The sequence below is a fragment of the Dicentrarchus labrax genome, unplaced genomic scaffold (assembly GCF_905237075.1).
Source record: "Dicentrarchus labrax unplaced genomic scaffold, dlabrax2021, whole genome shotgun sequence".
Lineage (NCBI taxonomy): Eukaryota > Metazoa > Chordata > Actinopteri > Moronidae > Dicentrarchus > Dicentrarchus labrax.
Window position 1 is genome coordinate 11,156,442 of NW_026136715.1, and position 22,524 is coordinate 11,178,965.

Sequence of the window (22,524 nt, forward strand, 5' to 3'; positions counted from 1 at the left end):
GTGACCTTACTTTACAGTTCTTTAGGCTTTTTTCAGATCCCTGTGGTGTTGCTTTAATCTTGTAAATTAAATTATTGTGTGCATAAGTGGTGACATGGAATGGGACCCAATGTCAGACATAATTGTGAGAACAGACTTTTAAACATGTCTGAATTGCAGTTTATGAGGAACATTCTTTAACTGGGACAATTTTGCAAGGACATTCTGTAAACTGGTTACAGGGTAATATTCATGAAGCGCATTGCAAGTTTTTCCTGCTGTACAAGGAAATATATCTGTTTATGTTTGTTTGTGGTACACTTATTTGGAAGAGAATGAAGTTCATTTCATGTTTTATGGTTCATTATATGATCATTTAAGACCAATTTGTCACGCCTGGGACAGAAGACAAAATTCTTTGGTTGCATTGTAATCTTATATGGATGAAAATAATGTCCCTGCAACACTATTTTGCTGTCTTACCAGTCCATGTGAGCTGGACACAAGAACTTTTGAGCACAAGTCCTGAAACATCATCTATTACAATAAGGAAATTCTCTGCAGTGTTATTCATAGCTCAGATTTGAATCATATTTGTATAAAAAAGCCCTGTGGGTAAGACTTTAAAAAAAAAAAAAACAGAAGTATAATTTATTACAGTTTGGCAACAATAGAACCTTCAGGATGTCCTTGAAGACACTGAGTAATACAATAACAAGTTTTATTTCACTCACAGGCGACTATTATGGTAAAAATACGAGGTTGACCGTCTATAGAAACAGGAATAACTCTCCTCTCTGTTGTTATCTGAAAAGTGTGTGGTGTAGGACTACAGAGTTTAACAAGCAATGTCTAAATCATACTATTTGGGGTAACAGTAGGTACTGTTGGAAGAAGTATTATTAATATACTCCACTACAAGTAAAGTCATATTTATTTTAAGTATACATATATATATATATATATATATATATATATATATATATATATATATATATATATATATATAGTACAGCTTAAAGCATCAAAAGTATTTATTATGCAGTAAAATCGTGAAAAATGATTAATATGAGATCATTATGTTTTTAGCATCGCTGTCCCATGAGAAACACATATGAAACACATGAAAGAAAAGACTCCCTTCCTCAAATTTGTATTTAAGTGCAGTACTTATAGAATAAATGTATTTAGTTACATTGCGCCACTGATCAATTGTCAAACTTTGCAATAAACATGTTTTATGGTCGTTAAAGTGCGCCATCGTTGGGTTTACCACACTCACAGGACAACAAGTAGTCGGACTTTAAATTAAAGGTGTAAACAGGTGTCCGTGTGGTCCACTGCGTCTGCGCGCTTTCCGGAAAGTTTTCGTTTCGATAAGCGTTTATATGACCGCAGGCTGATCTGATTGGGTGGCTGTAGAAAAAGGAAGTAAAAGTATCTTTCGTTATTTTCCTGCGGAGACCAGAGTAGGCGCACATTTGTTTGTCCACATCGTGAGATATTCGACTCCAAACGTTTTAACTTAAAAGTCTGCGAGGGGAGACAGACATGTAAAGATTTCACTTTCCAGATGTAACGTTACCGTGGACAGTAATTTGAGCGGTGGCACGCGCTTCCTGGTCTGTTGGGCTCGAGAGAAAAAATAAAAAAGTCTGCGTGTCCTTCACACAGCTTTAAACAACGCTGCAGACACACAGACATGGACCATACACCGCCACAGGACACACCTCAAAGCAAGGTAAAAAAAAAAAATTCCTGGGAGTGAAGAGCTATCATAATACTGACAGTTGTCTCAAGTGTATTCATGTACTGTTGCTAGTCACGTGACTTGCCCTCACCCCCCTACCCCGCCTCCCCTTGACCAGATATACCATTTTATTTGAAACCCGCTGAATCATTAACAAAAGCTCCAGGACAGGACACCAACAACAACTGTACTTATCTCATCATAGATATGATAACAGAGTATATTAAAGTACACTACAGGAGATTTAAATAAAAAAAAAAAAGTGTAATGTTAAGCACATGAGGGCAGTACTGAGTAGCCTGTCACACACACACACACACACACACACACACACACACACACACACACACACACACACACACACACACACACACACACACACACACAGAGAGAGAGAGACATGTTATAGAAACATAATAATGACTCACACCAGACTGCATAATGACAGAAAAGGTGAGTGCGAGACTATTTTTGGAAACAGGTATCTATACCTCTCCTCCATTGTTATCTTGTGTAAGAATAAATTACTCTCCTCATGCTCAAGCAGATGGAAATTAGATTTCCCAATCCTTGGTTTAACACTATATTTAAGGCCCCAGTGTACAGTGTTGGGGAGGAATGAACTACGTGTAATTAAACTAGTAGTTTAACAACATTTTGCAGTAGTATGCTGGTAGTTCAGCTACATTCATATCTGCATCGTGATTCAATTACTTAATAATAATATAGGTTTTACCATAGTTTCTCTTTCAATATTGGAACACCTTTGACCAGCCCCTGTACCCTTTTCCTTTCATCCTGACTGCTGTGAAGGCATAGGTGTCATTATAGTATTATTATTATAGTATAAGTAGTATTTTGTATTGCTATTTATTAACAAATGTCCAGAGTTAACTGTCCAACTGAGTAATCCTGCTTGGTGCAATAGTCCCACCTAGACTTTAGTTTCTGGAAGGCACTGATTGATGTTGTATAGAAAACCAAAGGTAACATTCCTGCACTTTACCATGAATAATGGGGCATTTTATTTTTTCAGTTTATGTACAATATGTGAACAAGTCGGCGCTTTTTGCAATAAACTCAATTGACTGGAATTTTTTTCTGGTATGTGACTTTTTTGTATTATATTTCACATCCATCTGCAATTTGATTTCCTCGTGGGTAGCTTTGCTGTAGTTCAGCTTCTTCAAGTGTGAAGCAATTGGCAGCTAAAGCTGTGCTTTCAAAGTAGCTTCCCCAACACTGGCAATGTACAGTGTGATCATCTTATACTTCCAAGCACTAAAAACATCAACAACAAGAAACCTACTGCAACTAGTATTTTTTTCATTCTTGATAAATATATCCAATATTTTTTAAATATCTATTAATCAAATTCTCACATTTGGTAACATGGGAATGTTGGTAATTTTTCCTTGAAAAATTAGAAAGATTATTACCAATTAATTTTCTAATCAACTAATTGTTTCAGCTGTAATACTAAACCATAGTGCCTATACTGTAACACCATATTAACTCTGAATAATATGGTGCTTTCTCTCTTCAGGGCTCCGTTTTGCGGCACAGGGAACACAGTGATGAGTCCGCTGACAAGAGGCCCGCTGAAAGCACTGCGTCTCCCCCTCAGGTACTCTCTGTTCTCAGATATCATGTCTCAAAATTACTATACAATTGTTCTGCTGTCTTTGCCAAGTACCACTGTGTAACAAATTGGTTTACCCATGTCAATTAAGGATGACAAGCGGGCGTTTAGAAGAGTGCGAAGTCCATCCAGGCCGAGGTCATGGTCATCCAGTTCCTACAAACCCAAGTTCGGAGGGCGATTCTACAGACCTCGGTAAGATTAAAAGCTTTGGAATGAGGAGCACTGTATTTGTTTTTTCTTACAGTCTGTTCTTTTTCTGTATGATAGCAACATTTTTTACTGAGCTGCCTGCAAAATATTGATAATGGGGTTGAGGGTGATTCTGGCTGCTCTTAAAAAGCTTTTTTTCCCCCTCTCGAATGGTGTGGATTTCCAAGGGATGACCACTCATTCTACAAACCTGGCTTTAGCAAACAGAGGTACCACCACTTCCAGCCCCGGGGTTACTTCCACCGGCGAGATCATTTCCAGCCTAAACTTAACCACATCGCACTGAGGGAGAGGGACCGAGAGAAGGAGAAGGAGCGGTACGAGCAGAGGGAGAGCACTGATGGGAGTTCACCCTCTAAACAAAACCGTACGTTTACTGTATGTCTGCAGCAAAAGTCTGTAAAACCCAATAATAATACACACACCACTTCATGTATCTATGAAGAGATCAGTGGAATATTTTACAGTATTACAGACAGCAGGGATATTACATCATTTCTTATGCACAAGGGCATGCAATTAGATACATTTACTATCTATTACAAATTTGTAATACTTTAAATAAGCCACTTTAAAGCTGTAAACCAAAGATGATGTGGGCTGCATGAAGCGTGGGGCTAACAGTGCCCTGCCTGGGTGAAACAAAAGTGTTTATGTCTGACTGGATTTACACTGCAGGGGTCAAAAGCGAGCGCTGATGAAAGTTCAAATGAGGCCATCACAGTTTTAATGTAGTGAATTCAGTAATGTTATTAAAGAATAGTTTCAATTAAAAGGAACATTAAAACTGTGAGTATATTATAGGCTCCAAAGCGATGGAGGACCACATATACAGGTTATTTCACTGCAGGGTTTTGACATGTCACAGTAGGTGAAGCACAGGTGTAAATAATGAAATAAATGATGGCTGAATTCCATCGTTAATGTTATTTGTAAAACCTTTATTCAGGGGTGGAGAGTCCTCCTGTCCTGGGCTATGCACATCCAATGCCAGTTTGTTCTTAAGTTTCCTTAAGAAATACAGTTGTTTCTGTGCTTTCTTAACCAGTGTGGAGATGTGAGATAACCATGACAGGAACCTAAAACTGTTCATCTGCTGAAATGAAAATGAAACTGTAACTAAGGCCTCAGTTGAAATGTGGGTGGACTTATTTGGGGTAACTAAATAATGTCAGCTACCATTAGCTTGAATTAAGTTTTTTGGCCAGCTGGCTTGAGTTTGGGATGATTGAGGGAGCACAAGAACTAGGGCAGCCTATTTCAGCCCCATTTCTGAATACTTTGTCTACTCTTCCTGACCTGGTGATTTGGCCAAATGGCTGTGATTGGCTGGATGCCCGCTGAATCAGTGTTGATCAACTTGACCTATTGGTTTTCATGTATGGGCAAGTCTCTCTGAAGTACTGTTTTTTATTTTAGTTTAATTTCGTCAGTGACTATCTAAGGAAAAAGTGTGGAACCATGTTTCTTTGAAAGTGCTGGTGTCACAACACCATAGCACCAGCTTGTGCTTTTCTCACTGTGACATGTCAAAATGTCTGCTGTGAAAAATGTCTGTTTCAAGAAAAAAAAAAAACTGCAAGATAAAAATATCTTTCATCTTTCATTCATTCATATATCTTCTGTACATACCTTTGGTTCATGACTATAAAAAGCAAAACATATTTCATTCATATTCATATGAATAAGTATGGAAATGTAATAGTAATTATGATAGGTAAGAGTTGCTTTATATTATGCAGACTGGACAAGTAATAGACTATGTCTGACTACTATTATGCATGCATAAAAACTCTTGTGAAAGCTATTATGGGAGTAACATATTACCAGACCACCACCAGAGACAACCGGAAGCTAAATAATAATTATCTGACACATGACCCCCTTGTTACACTTTTTTTTGACTCTTTGGGTTCTTATTAAGCAGGGAGTTTATTTTAAGCTTCTCCATGCAAAACACAGTATAGGTATAAATGAATAAACAGGAAAACAGACTCAGCCTCTCTCACACACGTCCATGTTAGACGCAATCACAGAAGCACATAAAGTGACCAGATCCTAACAAACCAAATGTGGGACAAAGAGTATGTTTGTGTGGGACAATGTCAGACACATTACCCATTTTGGGAGGTAGTCTAAACTTTTGATATGTCTATTTAACCTAAAAAATAAACATTTCTGTCTTTTCCCTCTGGGTGATTAAGTAGCACACAATAGGCTATGCATTGATACGCTATGCATAAATATAGTAAGCATAAAAGGAAGCTGAAGTTTCGCAGGTCATATGCAATAGTCGCCTTCCATCAGCCTCACCCAGTTAGAAGTAGCACTTCCTTTTTCTTTGGTACATTCCATCATATTCCGCCTAATTCTGCATAGCTTGTGATGCCAGCCACTAAAAACAGATTTTAGAAAAAGTGTCTGTCCTACAGTGATTTGAGTTTTAAAAACTAGAGTCAGTCAAAATGTAGGACATCGTCTCAGTATGTGGGACGTGGGACGGGGGACAAGGGATAAAAATGCTGTCCAGTTCCACATAAAGTGGGACACCTGGTCAACCTAGAAGCACATACACAGTACACTACAGTTTAATAGAACACCACAAACAACATAAACAAATAACCCCTTTACACAGTCCCAACAAAAATCAAACATTATAATGTATTTAATTTAATTTACACATACATATACTGTTAATTTAAATAATATACTTTACAATCTATACAGTATCTTCATGCACTTTATTCAATGACCATTGGGTGGCAGTATAAGCAAGCAGTGACACACGTGCACATTTTCATGAACACTTTTCAATACAAATATTTGGAGGGCATTTGCTCATCGTGGTATCTGGTGGTGGATAGGTAGTCACACTCTGGTAGCAACAAACCAGTGTTACATAATACTAATCACTAAGAAGCTCTTCCTGGACTCAACACACATGGATTATGTCAATGCTCTTAGCAATGAATTGATAGTAGTCCAGCCATTATACATTATATGTCTCAGTATGTCTCAACTGTGTGTTTAGTTGCAGGTAGATCTCGTAGATGCTTGAGAATTACCTCATCATTTGTCAGTGGGAAGAGTCTAGAAGTAAACAAGAGGGGTTTAAAATTTGTTACGATTGTGTTTCCTTGGTTTTAACACTAACTGAAGTCCCATGTTTTTGTTGATCCTTTCCTGGAATAAAGTGGTAGCTATGTTGTTTTTAACGACTGAGCTGTTGGTACTGTATGTTTTTATCTTCTCTTGCACTCAGGCACTGTATGTGTGCGCACACTGCAGCACTGTGGAGGTGTGTGTTTGTGTATGTGTGAGTGTGGAACAGGTTTTTTGTGTGCCTGAGTGATGGTGCGATGATGGTGACTCATCGCGGATTTGTGTGTATATGAGAGTGAGAGTGAGAGAGAGAGAGAGAGAGAGACTAGCCAGCAGTATATAATGAGCCATAACAAAACTATTGCTTCACATACTGCAGTACAACATAACAAGGCACAATTCCCACATATCAGCAGATTCTGCTTAAAGATCTTTTGATTTTTGATGCTGATACTTAATTTGTCTAACAGGAGGTTGAAGAGACAGAGAGAATGATTAGGAAGCTTTAAACATGAGTGGTGACCTAAAGATACGCTCATAAATAACTGTAGGTACCTATAGGTTTGGTAAACAAAGAACAAAGGCCCTCTAATATATATAATTGTGTTTCAGGTAGACACAAATTCTCTTTTTATGTTGTTGTGTTGACTGTGTGGTTTGTCTGTTTTCCAGCTACTAGGGCTTTCTTACCAAGGTCCACCTCCAGCAGAGACAAGGACGTGCAGTTCATTGTAAGTTCACAAGCAGAAAACCTGCTCTGCTTCTCCCCTTCTGGTTTACAATTTTCTTACGAAATGTGAAAAAATATAGCTGCCCACCAATTCCTTGAAAATGACCTAATATACTATCAAAATATAAATGTATTTTTTTTAAACTGAATGTTGTTATTGTAATGTGTTTTGTTTGAAATTTTTGAATTTTATCCTTATGGGCATATAAATACATTTGAAGATGAAAGTGATTGGAAGGAAATTTCATGTCATATATACAACTTGAGAAAACAGGGTAGCAAGAAGGTCTGCAACTACGGATTATTTTCATCCATTCGTCTATTGATTGATGTTATTTGTACGTTTCATACATTGTACAGGGTGTTTTGGTTCATTAAATATGAGCTCATAGCAGAGACCGTCTTATCTATAATGCAAACAGCCCAGGTGCTGCAGGAAATGCTGAAATCACATGGTCGCATAAATTTCTTGGCTGACCTAAACACAAGGAGCAGAGCAGCACATGATGAATCATTGCTGGTCAGTGCTGCAGTGAAGTTAAAGTGAAGAGGAGGAGGAATCAAAGAATTTATTATTTCAAGATTTTCACTGTTCCAATCAGTGTTGTGTTACTAAATGGGACTGTAGCTGGTGATAACATAGGCTTTTTAATAATGCCTAAAGGTAAAATCTGTGTGATTAACTTTTAATACAAGGACTAACACTGACAACAGCTAAAGTATCTTAGCATGTTAGTCATTAATATTTCCTGATGCTGCACTACAGTAATGTCTGTGAAAACAACAGTAATGAGTCGTTTTTATCTACAGAGGGAGCGGGTCCTCTTCTTTGGATCCACCATGTTCAACTGCCATGTTTCTACAGTAGCCCAGAATGTGAAAATGAACAAACAAACAGTTGCCTATTTACACATCCAGCAGATACAACAGCATTATAATTCATTTTGAGGTGTGTTTCTGACCACCTGATGAATGTACCCCCAATATTCACTCCCCTTTTAGCTCTGTTTTTGGTCTCCACCAGTTCCTGAGTTAAATATCTGGCTCTTTAAGCTGCTAAATGCTCCTCGATGTTCACCAACTCGTTGCTAATTGTCTCCTTTTTGGTTCTGGGGAGGTAGTGTAAAGTGGGTTTTTAAAGCTTTTATGTTGAAAGCTGCTGTTGGATATGGAAACAACACAACAAAACAAACCAAAACAGTAAAATTGTGGGCTGTAGAGTCAAAACAGTGTGCCTAAAGATGCTTAAATGCGCTGAGAGGAACTGCTGTCGAGTGATAATTCTCTGAATTTGTTACCATAAGTGATCCCTTTCACATTACATGTACACATTTGATCCTTTGTTATCTAAAAACACTGATTATAGCAGCTTTAATGAGAGTTGCTAGTGCTGCATTGATGGCAAAATAACTTTTATTCTGATTTATTTATTCTGTTTATTCTGATGAGCTACCTAAACTCTAAATCATTAACAAATAATTTATAAACCATTAAACAATTATATTTAATTCATTACTTATTAGGAAGTAATACCAATTTTACTTTTGTTACCTAACAACCCTTTTCCATCTTCTTTATATATAAATATTCAATGGCAAAACAGACATATATACCTGTTTTGCCATTGAATACATATGCAGTCAGAACAAATTCTGCATTTATAATTCACTTGCCTCAGTGTTACAAGTTGACATGTGGAACTTCACTTTAGTCATCTTTTGGTCATTAGCGGCTCAGTCATTATCAATGTGTGCAATGCATGTTTTTGGCCAAGTGTCAATGCAACTTTTGTCCCCTTTTTCTTTTTGCAGGTTTGTCAGAACGACAGGAATCAAAGCAGGGAGAGAGATCACAGGGGGACCAAAAGCAAAGAACGAAGCAGAGACAGGGAGCTCCCTTCAGCTGCGAGCCAGACGGTGGCACGAGACAGAGCCATCCAGCAGAAGAGGAGAGAGATAGATGAGGTAGAGGAGTGTCATTACACAAACACACTCACACCTTGGGAGAAGGGTTAGTCATAAGCAGACAGAGGAAGAGGAGAGATAAAAGAAGCTGGGATTAGAGAAAGAGTGACAGGAAAGATCTTGGAAACCGCTGGGAGACATGAGACAAGAAAAAAAGATTTGATTTCTGTAGTATAAACATTAATTTTGAAATGCTGAGCCTCAGGCAACAGGGGTGTCATTTTCTTCACGTTGCAGAGCCTGACAAAGAAGGTCTTATTCATTGTTTGATGTGATCAATGGTGTTATTCTTTTAGTTTTTCTAAGTGATCAAAAATGCAAAGTGAGGCTGTTTATTGTGGCTCACCTGTATCACAGGAGGCTCCAACACGTGCTTTAATGCCGTCTTCAATGTGACAGACGTCACATGAGGCTCTGCTCATCGGCTCGATGTTTGTGTGAAAGAGTGTATGAGTGTATGTGTCCACCCACTTGACGGAAAAGATGGCCTCTTGCTTTTCATATCTCCATGGTTGCAGGATTTTAGAGTCATTGCAAGAAAGCTGGAAACATGTAGCTTATGCAAAAATGTCCACAAAACTCTGTATACACGCACACACAATACTGACCAGTTTGCATGTGAGCGCTTCCATGGATTGTTAATCCATTCAATGGTAATTAGAAACGCATGACGAGACCACTCAGCTCATTTGTTGTCCTCTCTCATTTCCCTCCCTGTTTATCTGTTTTCCTGCCCTGCCTCACTCTTCACTTTCGGAGCATTTGTCCTAAAACCATGGGTGTGTGTGTCTTACAGGTGTACTATCAGGAATGTGAAATGTTTGGCCTTGTGGCAAAGATGCTCATAGAAAAGGATCAGTCGCTGGAACGTCCCATTCAGGCGTCGCTGCAGGAGAACCTCAGGGACATCGGCAAGCGCTGCGTGGAGGCCATGGAGAAATTTATAGAGGACTATGACTCCAGGGAGCTGTCTCACTAATCAGACACACACTCATCAAGCCTGTCTTCCTAACACTGATCCCACTGGTAAGGGTGTAGGAGAATTTTATTTCAGGTGATTGAACACTGCTTTTGTGTTTGTTTTTTGTATTTGCTAGTAGAAGTAATAAGCTCTTATTAATACTTTCTTGCCTGCTGCCTGGACAAAGTTCCCCCTCCTCACTGGTGGAAAAATGAAAGAAAACTTTGACTGTGATTTGGAAATTTCATATTGCTTATAATTTTGAGAATGTGATGATGATGATGATGCCAAAATACACTGGTTGTATGTGATGTTCTGAAGAGGTTGAAAATGTATTTTTACATCCGACTAACGTGCTTAATTTATGATCACTTGCTTTCCAATAATTTAATTTTGTATACAGCATATTAAACATCATGTGGTTAAAATATTTTCAGTGACTTATTCCCGGGCAAGAAAAATGAAGTCATAGCAGGAAATACATTAATGGGTCAGTAGGTGAGTAGGTCACACATTGTTCTGAGTACAAAGAGGAAATGCTGCAGATTTATTTCTATGTTTGAGCTAAAGCCTGACTGATACAGAAGCATGGTAGATATCGGCTTATCATAATATTGATAATATAAATGTTGGTCACAGGTCTTAAAGGGGCACTCCACTACAATACATGAAGTTTACTCATCATGAGGAGTCCTCCTCTAAGACATGGATGATGAAAAATAATGAATAATGCTATCCAGCAGCATTATGGGAATTGTAGGTTTTTGGAGCTTGAATCATACTAGGGACTAAAAGTTGGGTTATCGTGGTCTCTGCTGCCTCAGATTTGACCATGAATCTGATCAATCTCAAACATCAGATATTATCATTAGTACTGACCCAGTAAAAAATCCAGTATCTGTCAGGCTCTAGTTTGATCACCGGTGTCCCAATTCCATGCTATATGCTAGTTGTATACAGTATGTGCTATAAACTGTAAGTATATTGTTTGTTTTTTTACCATTAGTATACAGAAAAAAAGAAAAGAAAAAATCAACATTCTTCACCAGGAAATTATACAAAATGTGCTCCAACAGATGTCAATCGAACTGCGACTTGGAAAGCCACCAACAATTAAACTTCACAAAAGAGAATACAAAATGTTTTTCAAAGATTTAATACATATTCTTATCCATACTAGTGGCATGGCTCTAGGGATGATAATGTTGGTCTGACAGCCTCTCGTTCCACCCCTTTGGTTCAGACTGAAATATCTCAACTACTACTGATGGATTGCAATGGAAATTGGCACAGATACTCATGGTTCCTAGAGGATGTATCCTAATAACTTTGGTTATCCCATTACTGTTCTTCGAGCTCTGTCATCGGGCCAAAACTTTTAATTTGTCCAATTGGTTTGTGACCGAATGCCTGAAAAACTAATGACTTTCCCATCAGCCTCAGTTGTACTTTGTGGTTAGTGTTTTTGAACTTATGAGCAGCTCCTCCATTTCCCTGGTGCATTTTGGCCTGTAATTGCAGGAAAAGCACAGGTGTTATTGATCAAATTAAAAACGACTGCATTCCATTTAGGTGAGCCAGTTCCAGGGTCCAGGAATTGTGCATGCTGACTTACTGGAAAAACTTTATGGAACTGAGCCATTGTTAATGAAATTTGTTTCACTTGTGCTTTTCTTGTTATCACAAGTCAAAAGGTCTAAAGTGTACAAAATAATGGTGACTTCTTCTGAAAAGTATGACTCTAGGGCACCGCTAATGTCTCACTCAAGCGGACCAATCACATGTTAGTTACAACCAACTACAGATCTCAGTACAACTTATAGATACAACTTGCTGGTCGTTCATTGAAGTACACTTTATTTTCAGTATGAGACAACAACAACAAATCAACATGCAAGTCTCCCTATCTCTACATCATGTTATACAAATAATGATTCTTTAGTTACAAAATATATAAATATTTAAGACCATATGTACATAACATTTACATTACTACATCTATTACTTTATTATGTTTATTACTATATATACATTTAACAGGTATTGTTCTTTAATATTATCATAATTATTATTTGCATTATTATTAGTATTGTTGGCATTATTATTAGTAGTATTATTGTTAATCATCTATAGGTAACTCTCAAAAAACAAAGCATGTTGCAGAAGATAAAACGGGACCATACCTGACGTTACTGTGCCTGAATGGTCAAGGAGCAGAGGCTGTCTGGCTCTCCGTCCTTGTTAAAGCATGGAGAGCTGGCTATGTAGAGCACAAAGTTCAACAGACTATTTGTACAAGGTGATAACAGGGCTAGCGAGCCAACACTATATTCCAGCAGCATTTGGATTCCACTGAGGTAAACAATGACATAGCTTGGAATCTAGCACGTAACTTTCACTATCCCAACACAATTTCGGGTTTGTCCACATAGAATAAGTTTTACTGCCCAGTGCTTGGATCACTGAGCTGCGACATCAACAGTCAAATCACTGCAGTTTGACCAGTTTTTCTTCCCTTTCCAAACTGTAAAGGAATTGTTCGATCTCTCCGTAACATGGATACACGCACAGACACACACATACATCATGTTATTTACCTTGACCACAGTATATTTAGTAGTCAAATTCATCCGTGCTTCCTGGTACCATCATAGGAGTTGATCTCTTATCATTGTAAACATTTCTGTTGTGTAAGCCAGCTGAGCTTCCTCTTATGATTAGATCATTCTGTGTAGGTGTACACAAACACTACCCAGTGTAGAGTTGTGTAAGCTCACAAGCACAAAAAATAGGCCGTTTCGCTCTTCAACCCCAACACACATTCTCACACACACACACACACACACACACACACACACACACACACACTCTCTCTCTCTCTCTCTCTATTCACTCTCACTGTCAACTGTCTCACTCTCACCTTCCCACTCCCTCTGTTCCACCTCTCTGTTGCTTTAACCATCTCCTTACCTCTCTCTCTTATCTCTTTGACTCTCCTGTTCATCCCTCACCATCTCTTTGCTCTAAATCTAGGAAATTATGCAGTTTTTGCTCTTCCTCCTCTGACGGTTGTGCAACTGGCCATGAATCGGTCCGTGCAGAGGTACGTGATGGCCAGGTATCCCAGAGGGGCTGTAGCGATGGCGCAGCTCCTCGTTGTTGATGTAGCAAAGCTGCACAGGCCGAGGGATTGGTTCACCCAGGAAGTAACCCTCATCTCCCTCAGACTCGGAGGAAGAGGAGCAGCTGGAGCACCATGGGTCAGCAGCCTCCATGTACCCATCGCCCCAGCATGGCCCACCCAGCCCCACAGGTTGCCAGCCAGCATTCTGCAGGGTGAGATCGGATGTGGTGCGGGGGCAGGGCCGGTGGGGCTGCTGTCTGTACCCACCTGGTTCCAGACCAAACAACTCCCGAGCAGCATTACCAGGGGGGAAGCGATCATAATCCTCCTGGACACGACGGTAAGGCGGCTCTACCATTTGAGTGGGCCGGTCCGCCACCAGGTGCAGGGCATTATCAGAGCGGGAGCGGCGAGAGCGTTTGTGATGGCGGCCACTGCGGTGTTGCCCATTACCGTGGTTTCCACGGTGGTGTTTGCGGCGTCTTGGTTGTGGCTGCTGTTGCTGCGACACAGGTTCCTGCCCGCTGATGCGTCGGCGTGGCATTCTGTCGCTCATGGGAGGCATCCGCAGGTTTCCACTGCTGCCCATCACCCCAACACGACCTTTGCCGTCGAAGCCCAGCGGCTGCGGGCCATCCCAGTACTGCAGCGGGTAGCCGACTCTCAGTGGAGCGTACATGTTATTGTTGTAGGGGCGAGAGGAGGACAGCGACTCTGTGCTATGGAACTGGACTGAGGAGCTGAGGGTGCCCATGTTGCTCTTCTCAGACACATTTACACCTGAGTCTTTACTCAGGTCGGGCATGGAAAACCTAGATAAATGCTCCTGCCGCTTACTGACCCCATCCAGAGAGTTACCTGTTAAAAACCAGAAATCACATGTCACATTTTCATATCATTTGGCATTATATCATATTGTATCATGCTGTATCATTTACATCATCGCACCTGTAGCATTGGACATAGTCAGGGAATCCATGGATCCACGAGGAGTCTGTTCGAGAGGGGTGAGGGGCTCATTGAAGCTCATTGCATTGATGGGGTTCCTCCTGGTTAGTGGGGGTCTGCCATCCCTCTGGAATCCATGCAGGCTGATGCTCCTCTTGTCAGAGAACCCCTGGTTCTGGCTAGACATCTCATTGAAGCTCATCTGGGTGCGTAGCTTGTTGGGCCTGAACTCCTCCTGGTTGTGGTGGGTCCAGTTTTCATTAAAGGAGTGACCCCTCAGAGCAGCCATAGGGGTCCTCTTGGTGTTTCCTTGTTCCTTCCCCCAGGAATCAGGCCTCTTCCCTGGGTTGGCAGGAGTCTGAGCTGGAGGATGAGCATTTGCGTTTGGATTGTAGCCCTGCCTGAGGTTACACTGACCCAGCAGGTGTATAGGTGTTGGACTGGGGGAGGGTTCCCGCTGAGGGCCCTCGTAAACAGCAGGGACGTAGGGGTCATCCCGGCTCATCCACACCTGGTTAAGGCTTGGGGCACGGCTCGGAGTTCGGCTGGGTGTGCGGTTAGGTGTCCTGCTCGGGGTCTGGCTTGATGAGAGGCTTAAACGGTCCATCTGTACAGAAAGCGGATCACTTTCTGCAGACAGACGGTCAGGCATGGGTGGAGGAGCTGACTGGCGGGCCTCAGCACTCCGTCGCTCTTGCTCAGCATTCCTGCGCTCCTTTTTCCCTATCTTGGTGCTGTGGCGGGACTCACGGGAGCGGGCGCTTTGGAAAGCAGAGTCTGAGGAGTCAGACTCATCTGGATCCTGATTGGTTCAAATAAAACAGTAAAACAGTACAATTATTAAAAATTTGTAAACATAATGTTTAATGTATGTATGAATGTCCCTTTTTAAAAGATACAACAGTTCAATCATATAATCATATTATTGGTTACTCACCTGTCCAGCACTGCAGGACCGTGAACAGAAGATCTGCCCCTGCTTTGGCAGGAAGGGGCGGCCCAGCAGAGAGCGCTTGCAACGAGCACAGCAAAAACATTCCTCTGTTGCGTGCCAGTGCTGCCCATCATATGTCATCTGGCCTTGGTCAATGCCTTTGTTTAAGATGGGGAAAAAAAATGTATGACGCACCAGAAAAATGTTTATTATTAATACACAAGGAGTCTGGCTTTAACTTCTTAAAAATGGTAATTTAATGACCGTTATCTCTAATATGACTGTAAAAATGTTATTCTACAAAGTCTGTGCAGCTAATGAACACAGCCCACAGTCTGATTTTATCCATTAGCCAAGTAGATTAAGCTGATCTTTGGCAAATATGCCTCTTAGTGCTGAAATGTAAAAAAAAATATACACAGAGCTTATTTTTTTTTCTCCTAAAGGAAAACATTTGTGATTCTGTGCCCATACGTGATCACTCGATTTGTAACGTAGCACGAATACATTTCACCAACCCCGCTCCCCAGCTAGAGGAAGTAATCATCTTTCACAGCTCCCATCTGGATACAACATGGGAGCATCCTCTGAAACACACTCTTTCACTGTTACTGGAGCTTGGGATGATAATAACCATCCACATCTCACTGCACTGACTCCGCCTCTCCACAGCTGTGGCACACAAAGCTCACAGAGATGATAACACCCACACTTAATATAAATAGCTGTTAGACGTTTTCTATGATGTTAGAGTAAGAAAAACATGTCCATGTGTTTTGGTAACAGTTCATATATATTAGAAGACTTAAAACAACAATAAAAAGCACAGGAGGAAACATGATGTACCTATGTGTTCTCCACATGCGTCACAGTACTCTGCATAAAGGGACTCGAAGCAGTTGCAGCAGTGTGGCCGTCCATCCTTCATGATGTAGCGCTGGCCGCCGAGCGTGGTCTCGCACTCATAGCAACAGAAGTGCTTCATGTGCCAGTGCCTGCCCTCTGCCTCAGTGCATTCATCGGCAAAGATTATCTGCATGACCCAGACATTACATTTATCAGCAATGATATTCTACACAGAGATGAAGTTGATTCGAGGTCATAAGTTAATATAAAATGAGTGATGAATTTTTAACTGGTTTTAAACTAGTTTCATGCCTATTTGCAAAGATGATTAATATATTAATGTATCATGAACGAAGCAAGATCATCTTGGGAAGATGCTTGGGTTACCTCGGGGCTCCATCCATGGCCTGTTATTATTTTCATAATATTAATGTTACCCCTAGGACGGTGGTTTTTAATTTTTTTCCCTTATGACTCCTTAAAATGAAGCAATGTCTTCTTGCAACCCGTCCTGAGTTGTCATAGATTCCACTGACAAGGGATTTTTCCAGTTTTATTTGTATAATCTTAGAAATTAGAGGAAAATCCTAAAAAAAATAAGTATAATTAATTTACTTTTAAATTAAGTATCAACAGAACTGTCTTTTCTTTTTCCTACAATTTTGCTTGTGGCCCCTTGGTGGGTTTCCGAACTATCAAGGGGTCACTCCAGGTTGGGAACCACTGTCCTAGGATATGTCATCCCAAGAAAAAAAACAATTGATATTCCAATGAATCCAGTAACACTGATTATCTATATATCCATTCCTTCCTAAATGCATTCAAAATTACTGTTATTATAAAACTCTATTCTACATAACTATCCTCCATTATCATCAGCAGGCAGAAATCAAACAATGTGTATCAAATAAAATCCCCCCCACCAACCCGGATGAATAAAAATGGACACCTGGCCTTTTGAATTTTACCAGACTTCAATTAGTCCATCACACTATGGCCAGAGTTATTATCATTGTTATCTCAAGCCTGCTTGCCACACATAACGGTTAGAAAACAAGCAGACTTTCTGAGACATGGCAATAATACTGAGACATCTTTTCTCTCCAGACCAGTTTTAACCACATCCAAGACTCAGAGCTATGAACCATTCAGCCATTTCCAACCCTAAAGGGCTCCAGGCCCAGACAGGCGTACCTCATCACAGGCACAGCAGCGGGGTTTCAGCCTCTCGGCATGGTGCCGGCCACAGTAGATCTTGCCATCCTGGTAGAAGTAGATGAGATCCACCAACAATTCCTCACACATGCTGCAGACAAAGCAATGAGGGTGCCAGCATTTTCCATGACCCGCCCTCGCAGCAAAAACCACAATGTCCCCACCATTTATTTGACCTCCGCACTGTAGGAAAGGAAACAGAGAAGAGGAAAGGTAAGGAAAGAAAAATAATGGAAAGAAAAGGAGATGAGAGGAGAGAAGAAGATGGGAAAGGAAAGAAAACGAAAGCAAAGTAAGGGGATCAAGTAGGGGTGGGAGAAGAAGCAGAGAAAAACATTACAAAGTGTAAAAGGTGGAGAGGGAGAGTGAGAAGATAGTACTTAGAAGATGGTACTACTTAACTATTATCTTTTCAAGATTGAAATGTTTTCAACTTTATATCTGTTTCATCTATCTGATGAAACATCAAAAAGAATACCAGGCAAGCAAAACTGAGAATATAATGAAAAAAACATGGACTGAATGATGCAGATAGAATAGAAAATGAAATTTATTTAGACAGAGAGAAGCTTTAAAAGTAGTTCGGTTGGCCATTGATATTTTCAGTGAGTGAAATTAGGGACAAGAAGGCAAAAGGAAGGAAGGCTAGTTGTTGATTTTACCTTGTCACAAATGGCCCCATTGATGGTGAGGGGGAAAGGACGGACATTGCCTCTGCCTAAGTTATCCTTCTTCCGTTGATTGCTGAAGAGCTTAAGCTCTCGTTTCTCCTCGTCATCCAACGCATTACAATAACGCACCTGCACAACACGGTTCATCATTAGGCATCATCATAAAAACGACTGGAAGCCATAACAACACAGATAAACTGTTGATGTATGAATGAGAAATGTGCTGTGCTCTTTTACCTCATTGTCATGTGGTGGTAACTGGTGAAGCAGTTGTTTGATGCGATATTTCTCTCCAGGGCTGTTTATATAGGGGACCTTCTCTTCTGGTAAGGAGTTATAATACTGATGCACCTGAAAACAAACAACAACAAACATGTGGTTCTTATAATGCCTTAGATGAGCTTTTTTAAACATGCATTAACTGAGTTTTTGGTCACTTGGGGGGGAAGTGGAAACAGACTGCAAACACAACACTGACATTTCTTTGAGCTCTGCTTTTGGTTTCCACTAATCCTCAGATAAATATCTGGCTCTGTAGCTGCTAAATGCTCCCCTATGCTAGTTGCTAACTTTGTCTGTCTGGTGTTTGTGGGGTTAGAGTGGGCTTATTAAAGCTTTTTCCCTTACAACATTTGCCTTCTGAGGTCGGAACAACAATGCAATCATCAGTAAGAGTGAAGCAAAACGGTTAATTTGTGGCTGGGAAATCAAAACAATGAGCTGAAAAACACTAAAACGCTCCTTAGAGCTGACAGGAACTGCAGAGTTGAGTGATACTTCGTTGTGGGTTCATCATAACAAGTGACACCTTTTACATTTAAGTAGTGATGAGTTCCATTGTAAAAAATATTGATTATAGCCACTTTAAACATACCACAAGGAGTTTTTAACTGCTTATGAAACAGCCCTAAATTTAATACTGATGCCTCTATATGACCTACATAAACAAACAAGACCATCAGAGAGATTTGCTATTTTTATATATCAATGAAACGAGGCAGTGGAAAGAGTATCACTTTTGTCCAAAGGGCTGCCAGAATCAACAAAAAATGAACGTTCCTTGTAGCTGCTTTAAGTATGATACAGAGCTGACTTACACAGTGATAACTGAGTCACTATGTGCCCATTATGCTGAATTAAACGTGGACTAGTTAACATGATACATAATACTCATGGTGACAAACCTAAATGAATTTGAAATTACTTTAAAATTAATTTATCATGGTTTTCATGCCAATAGAAGTTGTTTTCGTTTTGCCCTCTACCATCGCTGCCCTTGGAAATTAGTGTCTGGAATTCAGAGTGCATGGCACAATGAGCCCTGGCTGCTGCTGCTGCTGCTGCTGCAGACACAACCTTGAACAGTTCAGGTTCTTTAAATTTTCAACAGCATATATTCGCAGTGCTTAAAAAGAAATCTCAGTTACACATACTGGTTTGCAATTAGAATTCATGACGCATAGGACTTTGTAACAATGGCCTAAACCTCCTTTTGTATTTGCATGTTAGCAGGTAATAGAGAAAACCTTGATTTGAGAAGTAAACACTTAGGATGGAAAGCAATCTTGTCTCTGATTTTCAGGGAAACAGCTTTTGACGCAGAGTCTAGTGTTCAGAGCAGTGTAAAGATCTATTTTGTTGAAGTTGTTGTGATCCAATTTACATAATCAGTGGGGTAGAGAGTGCGTGTCTCTGAGTGCTGCCCCTCAGATGCTCTATAACGCACCCCCTTGTTTTATTCTACGCTGTGGAGGGTGACACTGTGCCTTGTGCCAGTTTATTCGGAGGGTGGAACTTTACTCCAGAATCTGGAAATGAGGAGAGCTTGGAAGGAGAGGAAACAGCTATGAAGGACGACTACATGTCACTGAATATTCACTCTCATACGGCATTTCTTTGTTGTCTATCAGGCTGCAAAATCTCTTCAACTTAAGTAAACTAAAGATTACTTTCATTATCAATTAATCATATTTCTGGTCTGATGAAATATGCCAATTGTAATTTCCCAGAGCCCTTCATATTGCTTATTTTGTTTCACCAACAGTCTAAAATCCAATGGTTTTACTTTTACTATAATAGAAGACTAAGAAAACCCGTAAGTATTCACATTAACTGATAGTTTCAGCTCCAGCTTCCAACTCATGGGAATCTCTATCTCACCAAATCCTGTATTCTCAAGCTCTTGAAATAACTTTAATAGACACAAGGATAAAGAGGAAAAAGAGAGAGGAACAATCATTTTTTATGAATACAATTAGTATCTGTTGGACATTTGGTCAGAGATGGTCAGGAGTAGACAGTTCAACCTAGGGGCACCACTGTCATGAACATCTGGTCAGAAACTTGGGGAATCAAACATTTCAACAAGCCAATCCTGACACAGATTAACCTCATTGTCAAACTGAGTTTGAGTTTTGACAGCTCAATGAACTGTACCATATGAAATGATACATTTCTTTTAAAATGCGAGTCACATTAATGACATTGTGCAGAGAAAAACCCAAAGTGACAGGCTTAAAAATCATTACATTCAAGTGCATTAAAAAAAGCAACAGGCAGTTACAATTGCCTGCACCCCCTGTTGGAAGAGAGAGGCTGCAGCCCCTTTCAGCATCCTGTCAAGATGGCTGACTGGAGAAAATGACTGTTATCAGCCCGGCCTGTCATCTGTTAACAGAGCCCTAGGAGGCCTGTTGCATTAGAGTGCTGCCCTTACTAATTAAAGACAAGTTGTTTTTACACGGTATAGTTTAAAAGAACCCTGTTTATCTTATGTCAGAACTGACAAAAACAGCGGACAAAAATAAAAAATGATGAGGAAATATTTTCCTCTGGATGTGCACGATTGATTACATTAGCTTGGTCATGCATGCAATTAAAAGGCATTTAAACTGCAAATTAGCCCAGACAGGGAATTGTGAAACCTGGACATATAAACATATTGCCACATTTTCAATTAGATTCACAATTAGATTCAACCAAACATTCACTGACTCAAATTACTTCCATTCCTCTGGGTTTAAAATCGCAAGGATACACCAAAATACAGAGCAAATTGAGTCTTAGCATACCAAAAGCATCATTTAATGGAAAAATTATGATATGTTAACAGTTCTAATGTGACATATTTCCCTCACATTTTCATAAAAAATTTATAATCATCTACTTGGGAAATTGCTTATTGCTTTATGTGAAATGGGACTCCACCTGGATAAACAAAACCCTATACACTCGAATATAAAAAAAGATTGATTAATATACAGCTGCATATTTTGATAACACAGTGATCCAGACAACATAAATTCATTCATTGCTCCACATCTGTTCTTCAGACGATGTAATCAGCTAATGACTCTGTGGTTCCTTTTCATGATTTTGGTTATGGCTGTCCTTCAGTCTGTCCGTGAATTTGGTTCCTACACAGTGTCAGCCCTAACAGTGACAGCTGAAAAATGTCCTTTCAATTACTCTACCATGAAACGCCTGTCAGCTAAGTCTCAGTGATTTGTATGAAATCCCTGACCTTCTCTCCTCCCCTCCTCCAACCCAAAGAGACTAAAACACCATGAAGGGAATAAAAAACAATAGTGATCCATTGTCTTGTTTTCAGATCGGGGAATTTTCCATCTCAAGATTATTAGGAAAACACCACAGATGTCCAAATAATTCAATTCTTCTGACCGATCCGGTTCAATTCGATACAGTCTGGCTATGCAAAAATAAGCATTAGCTAATGAAGCACTTAGGAGTGATGGGAAAGGTGCGTCAAATGTGCAAGTTGAATATCTGGGACTTAAAAGCGAAGGTTGTGTACCTGCTCAGGACTGAGGCCAGGGGGAACCCAGACATATTCCTCCAGTGCACATCCAGAGTCATCATCAGAGGTAGAGTTCCTCTGGAAGTCGTACATCAGCTTGGTGATGGTCTTCTCCATCTCCAGAGACATGGCTGTCACAACATGCTCCTCTACACAAACCGCTTCAGTGGACACAGGTATTCCTGTTGAGGAAACAGATAAGAGAGTGAGGAAAGAGACAGAAAGAAAGATTCAAGCAAAAAAAGAAAGCAGGAGATGGAGCAACGAGAGAAACAATGAGAGATGGTGAAGTCTTTCGTATTAGTATTCCAGGCTGTATGTGGAACTTGCAGTGGTAAACATCAGGTGCACCAGGGCTATAGAAAAAAAAATGAATCTTATTTTTCTGTCTTTCTCTCACATATTCAAAGAAAAAAAAAAAACCTCAGTGATCCGGATCTGTAAAATGCATTCAAGACTAAATGTCTACAGCCATGCAGTTTTGTGGGAGCGTACTTGAGCTAAATGACGATCACAATACTGAATTTAGAGCCAGAAGAATTGTCAGACAAAAATCTACAAAATATATGTTCTCTTAATTTCTGAGGTAGGGTAGAAAATGTACAAAACAAAGAATATTTTCTTTGTA

At 40.0% G+C, this 22,524-nt stretch overlaps 2 protein-coding genes across 2 annotated transcripts in view; one reads left to right on the plus strand and one right to left on the minus strand.

Annotated features, from left to right (window-relative positions):
* Positions 1-1,361: 1,361 nt before the first annotated feature.
* On the plus strand, positions 1,362-10,769 carry LOC127377731 (periphilin-1). The gene is made up of 7 exons (XM_051425865.1): positions 1,362-1,720; positions 3,276-3,356; positions 3,463-3,566; positions 3,752-3,951; positions 7,359-7,417; positions 9,228-9,380; positions 10,177-10,769. Exons 1-7 carry the CDS (start codon positions 1,682-1,684, stop codon positions 10,357-10,359), a joined length of 819 nt encoding a protein of 272 aa, XP_051281825.1. The 5' UTR covers positions 1,362-1,681; the 3' UTR covers positions 10,360-10,769.
* Positions 10,770-11,481: 712 nt separating this feature from the next.
* LOC127377724 (prickle-like protein 2) overlaps positions 11,482-22,524 on the minus strand; it is a 38,257-nt gene continuing 27,214 nt past the window's right edge. Inside the window, exons 2-9 of the mRNA XM_051425855.1 lie at positions 21,894-22,078; positions 18,317-18,430; positions 18,071-18,208; positions 17,388-17,591; positions 16,194-16,380; positions 15,351-15,505; positions 14,414-15,215; positions 11,482-14,323 (exon numbers count right to left, since the gene is read on the minus strand). Of these exons, the coding sequence (XP_051281815.1) occupies positions 13,371-14,323; positions 14,414-15,215; positions 15,351-15,505; positions 16,194-16,380; positions 17,388-17,591; positions 18,071-18,208; positions 18,317-18,430; positions 21,894-22,025 (2,685 nt within the window). The 5' untranslated portion in view covers positions 22,026-22,078 and the 3' untranslated portion in view covers positions 11,482-13,370. The remainder of the gene's footprint in view (positions 14,324-14,413; positions 15,216-15,350; positions 15,506-16,193; positions 16,381-17,387; positions 17,592-18,070; positions 18,209-18,316; positions 18,431-21,893; positions 22,079-22,524) is intronic.

Excerpts from the sequence above, each read along its gene's own strand:
- LOC127377731 (XM_051425865.1), top strand. The coding sequence starts at position 1,682 with ATGGACCATACACCGCCACAGGACACACCTCAAAGCAAG. Across the intron at positions 3,357-3,462 it reads GCACTGCGTCTCCCCCTCAG|GATGACAAGCGGGCGTTTAG; the intron begins GTACTCTCTGTT and ends ATGTCAATTAAG. Across the intron at positions 3,952-7,358 it reads TTCACCCTCTAAACAAAACC|CTACTAGGGCTTTCTTACCA; the intron begins GTACGTTTACTG and ends TCTGTTTTCCAG.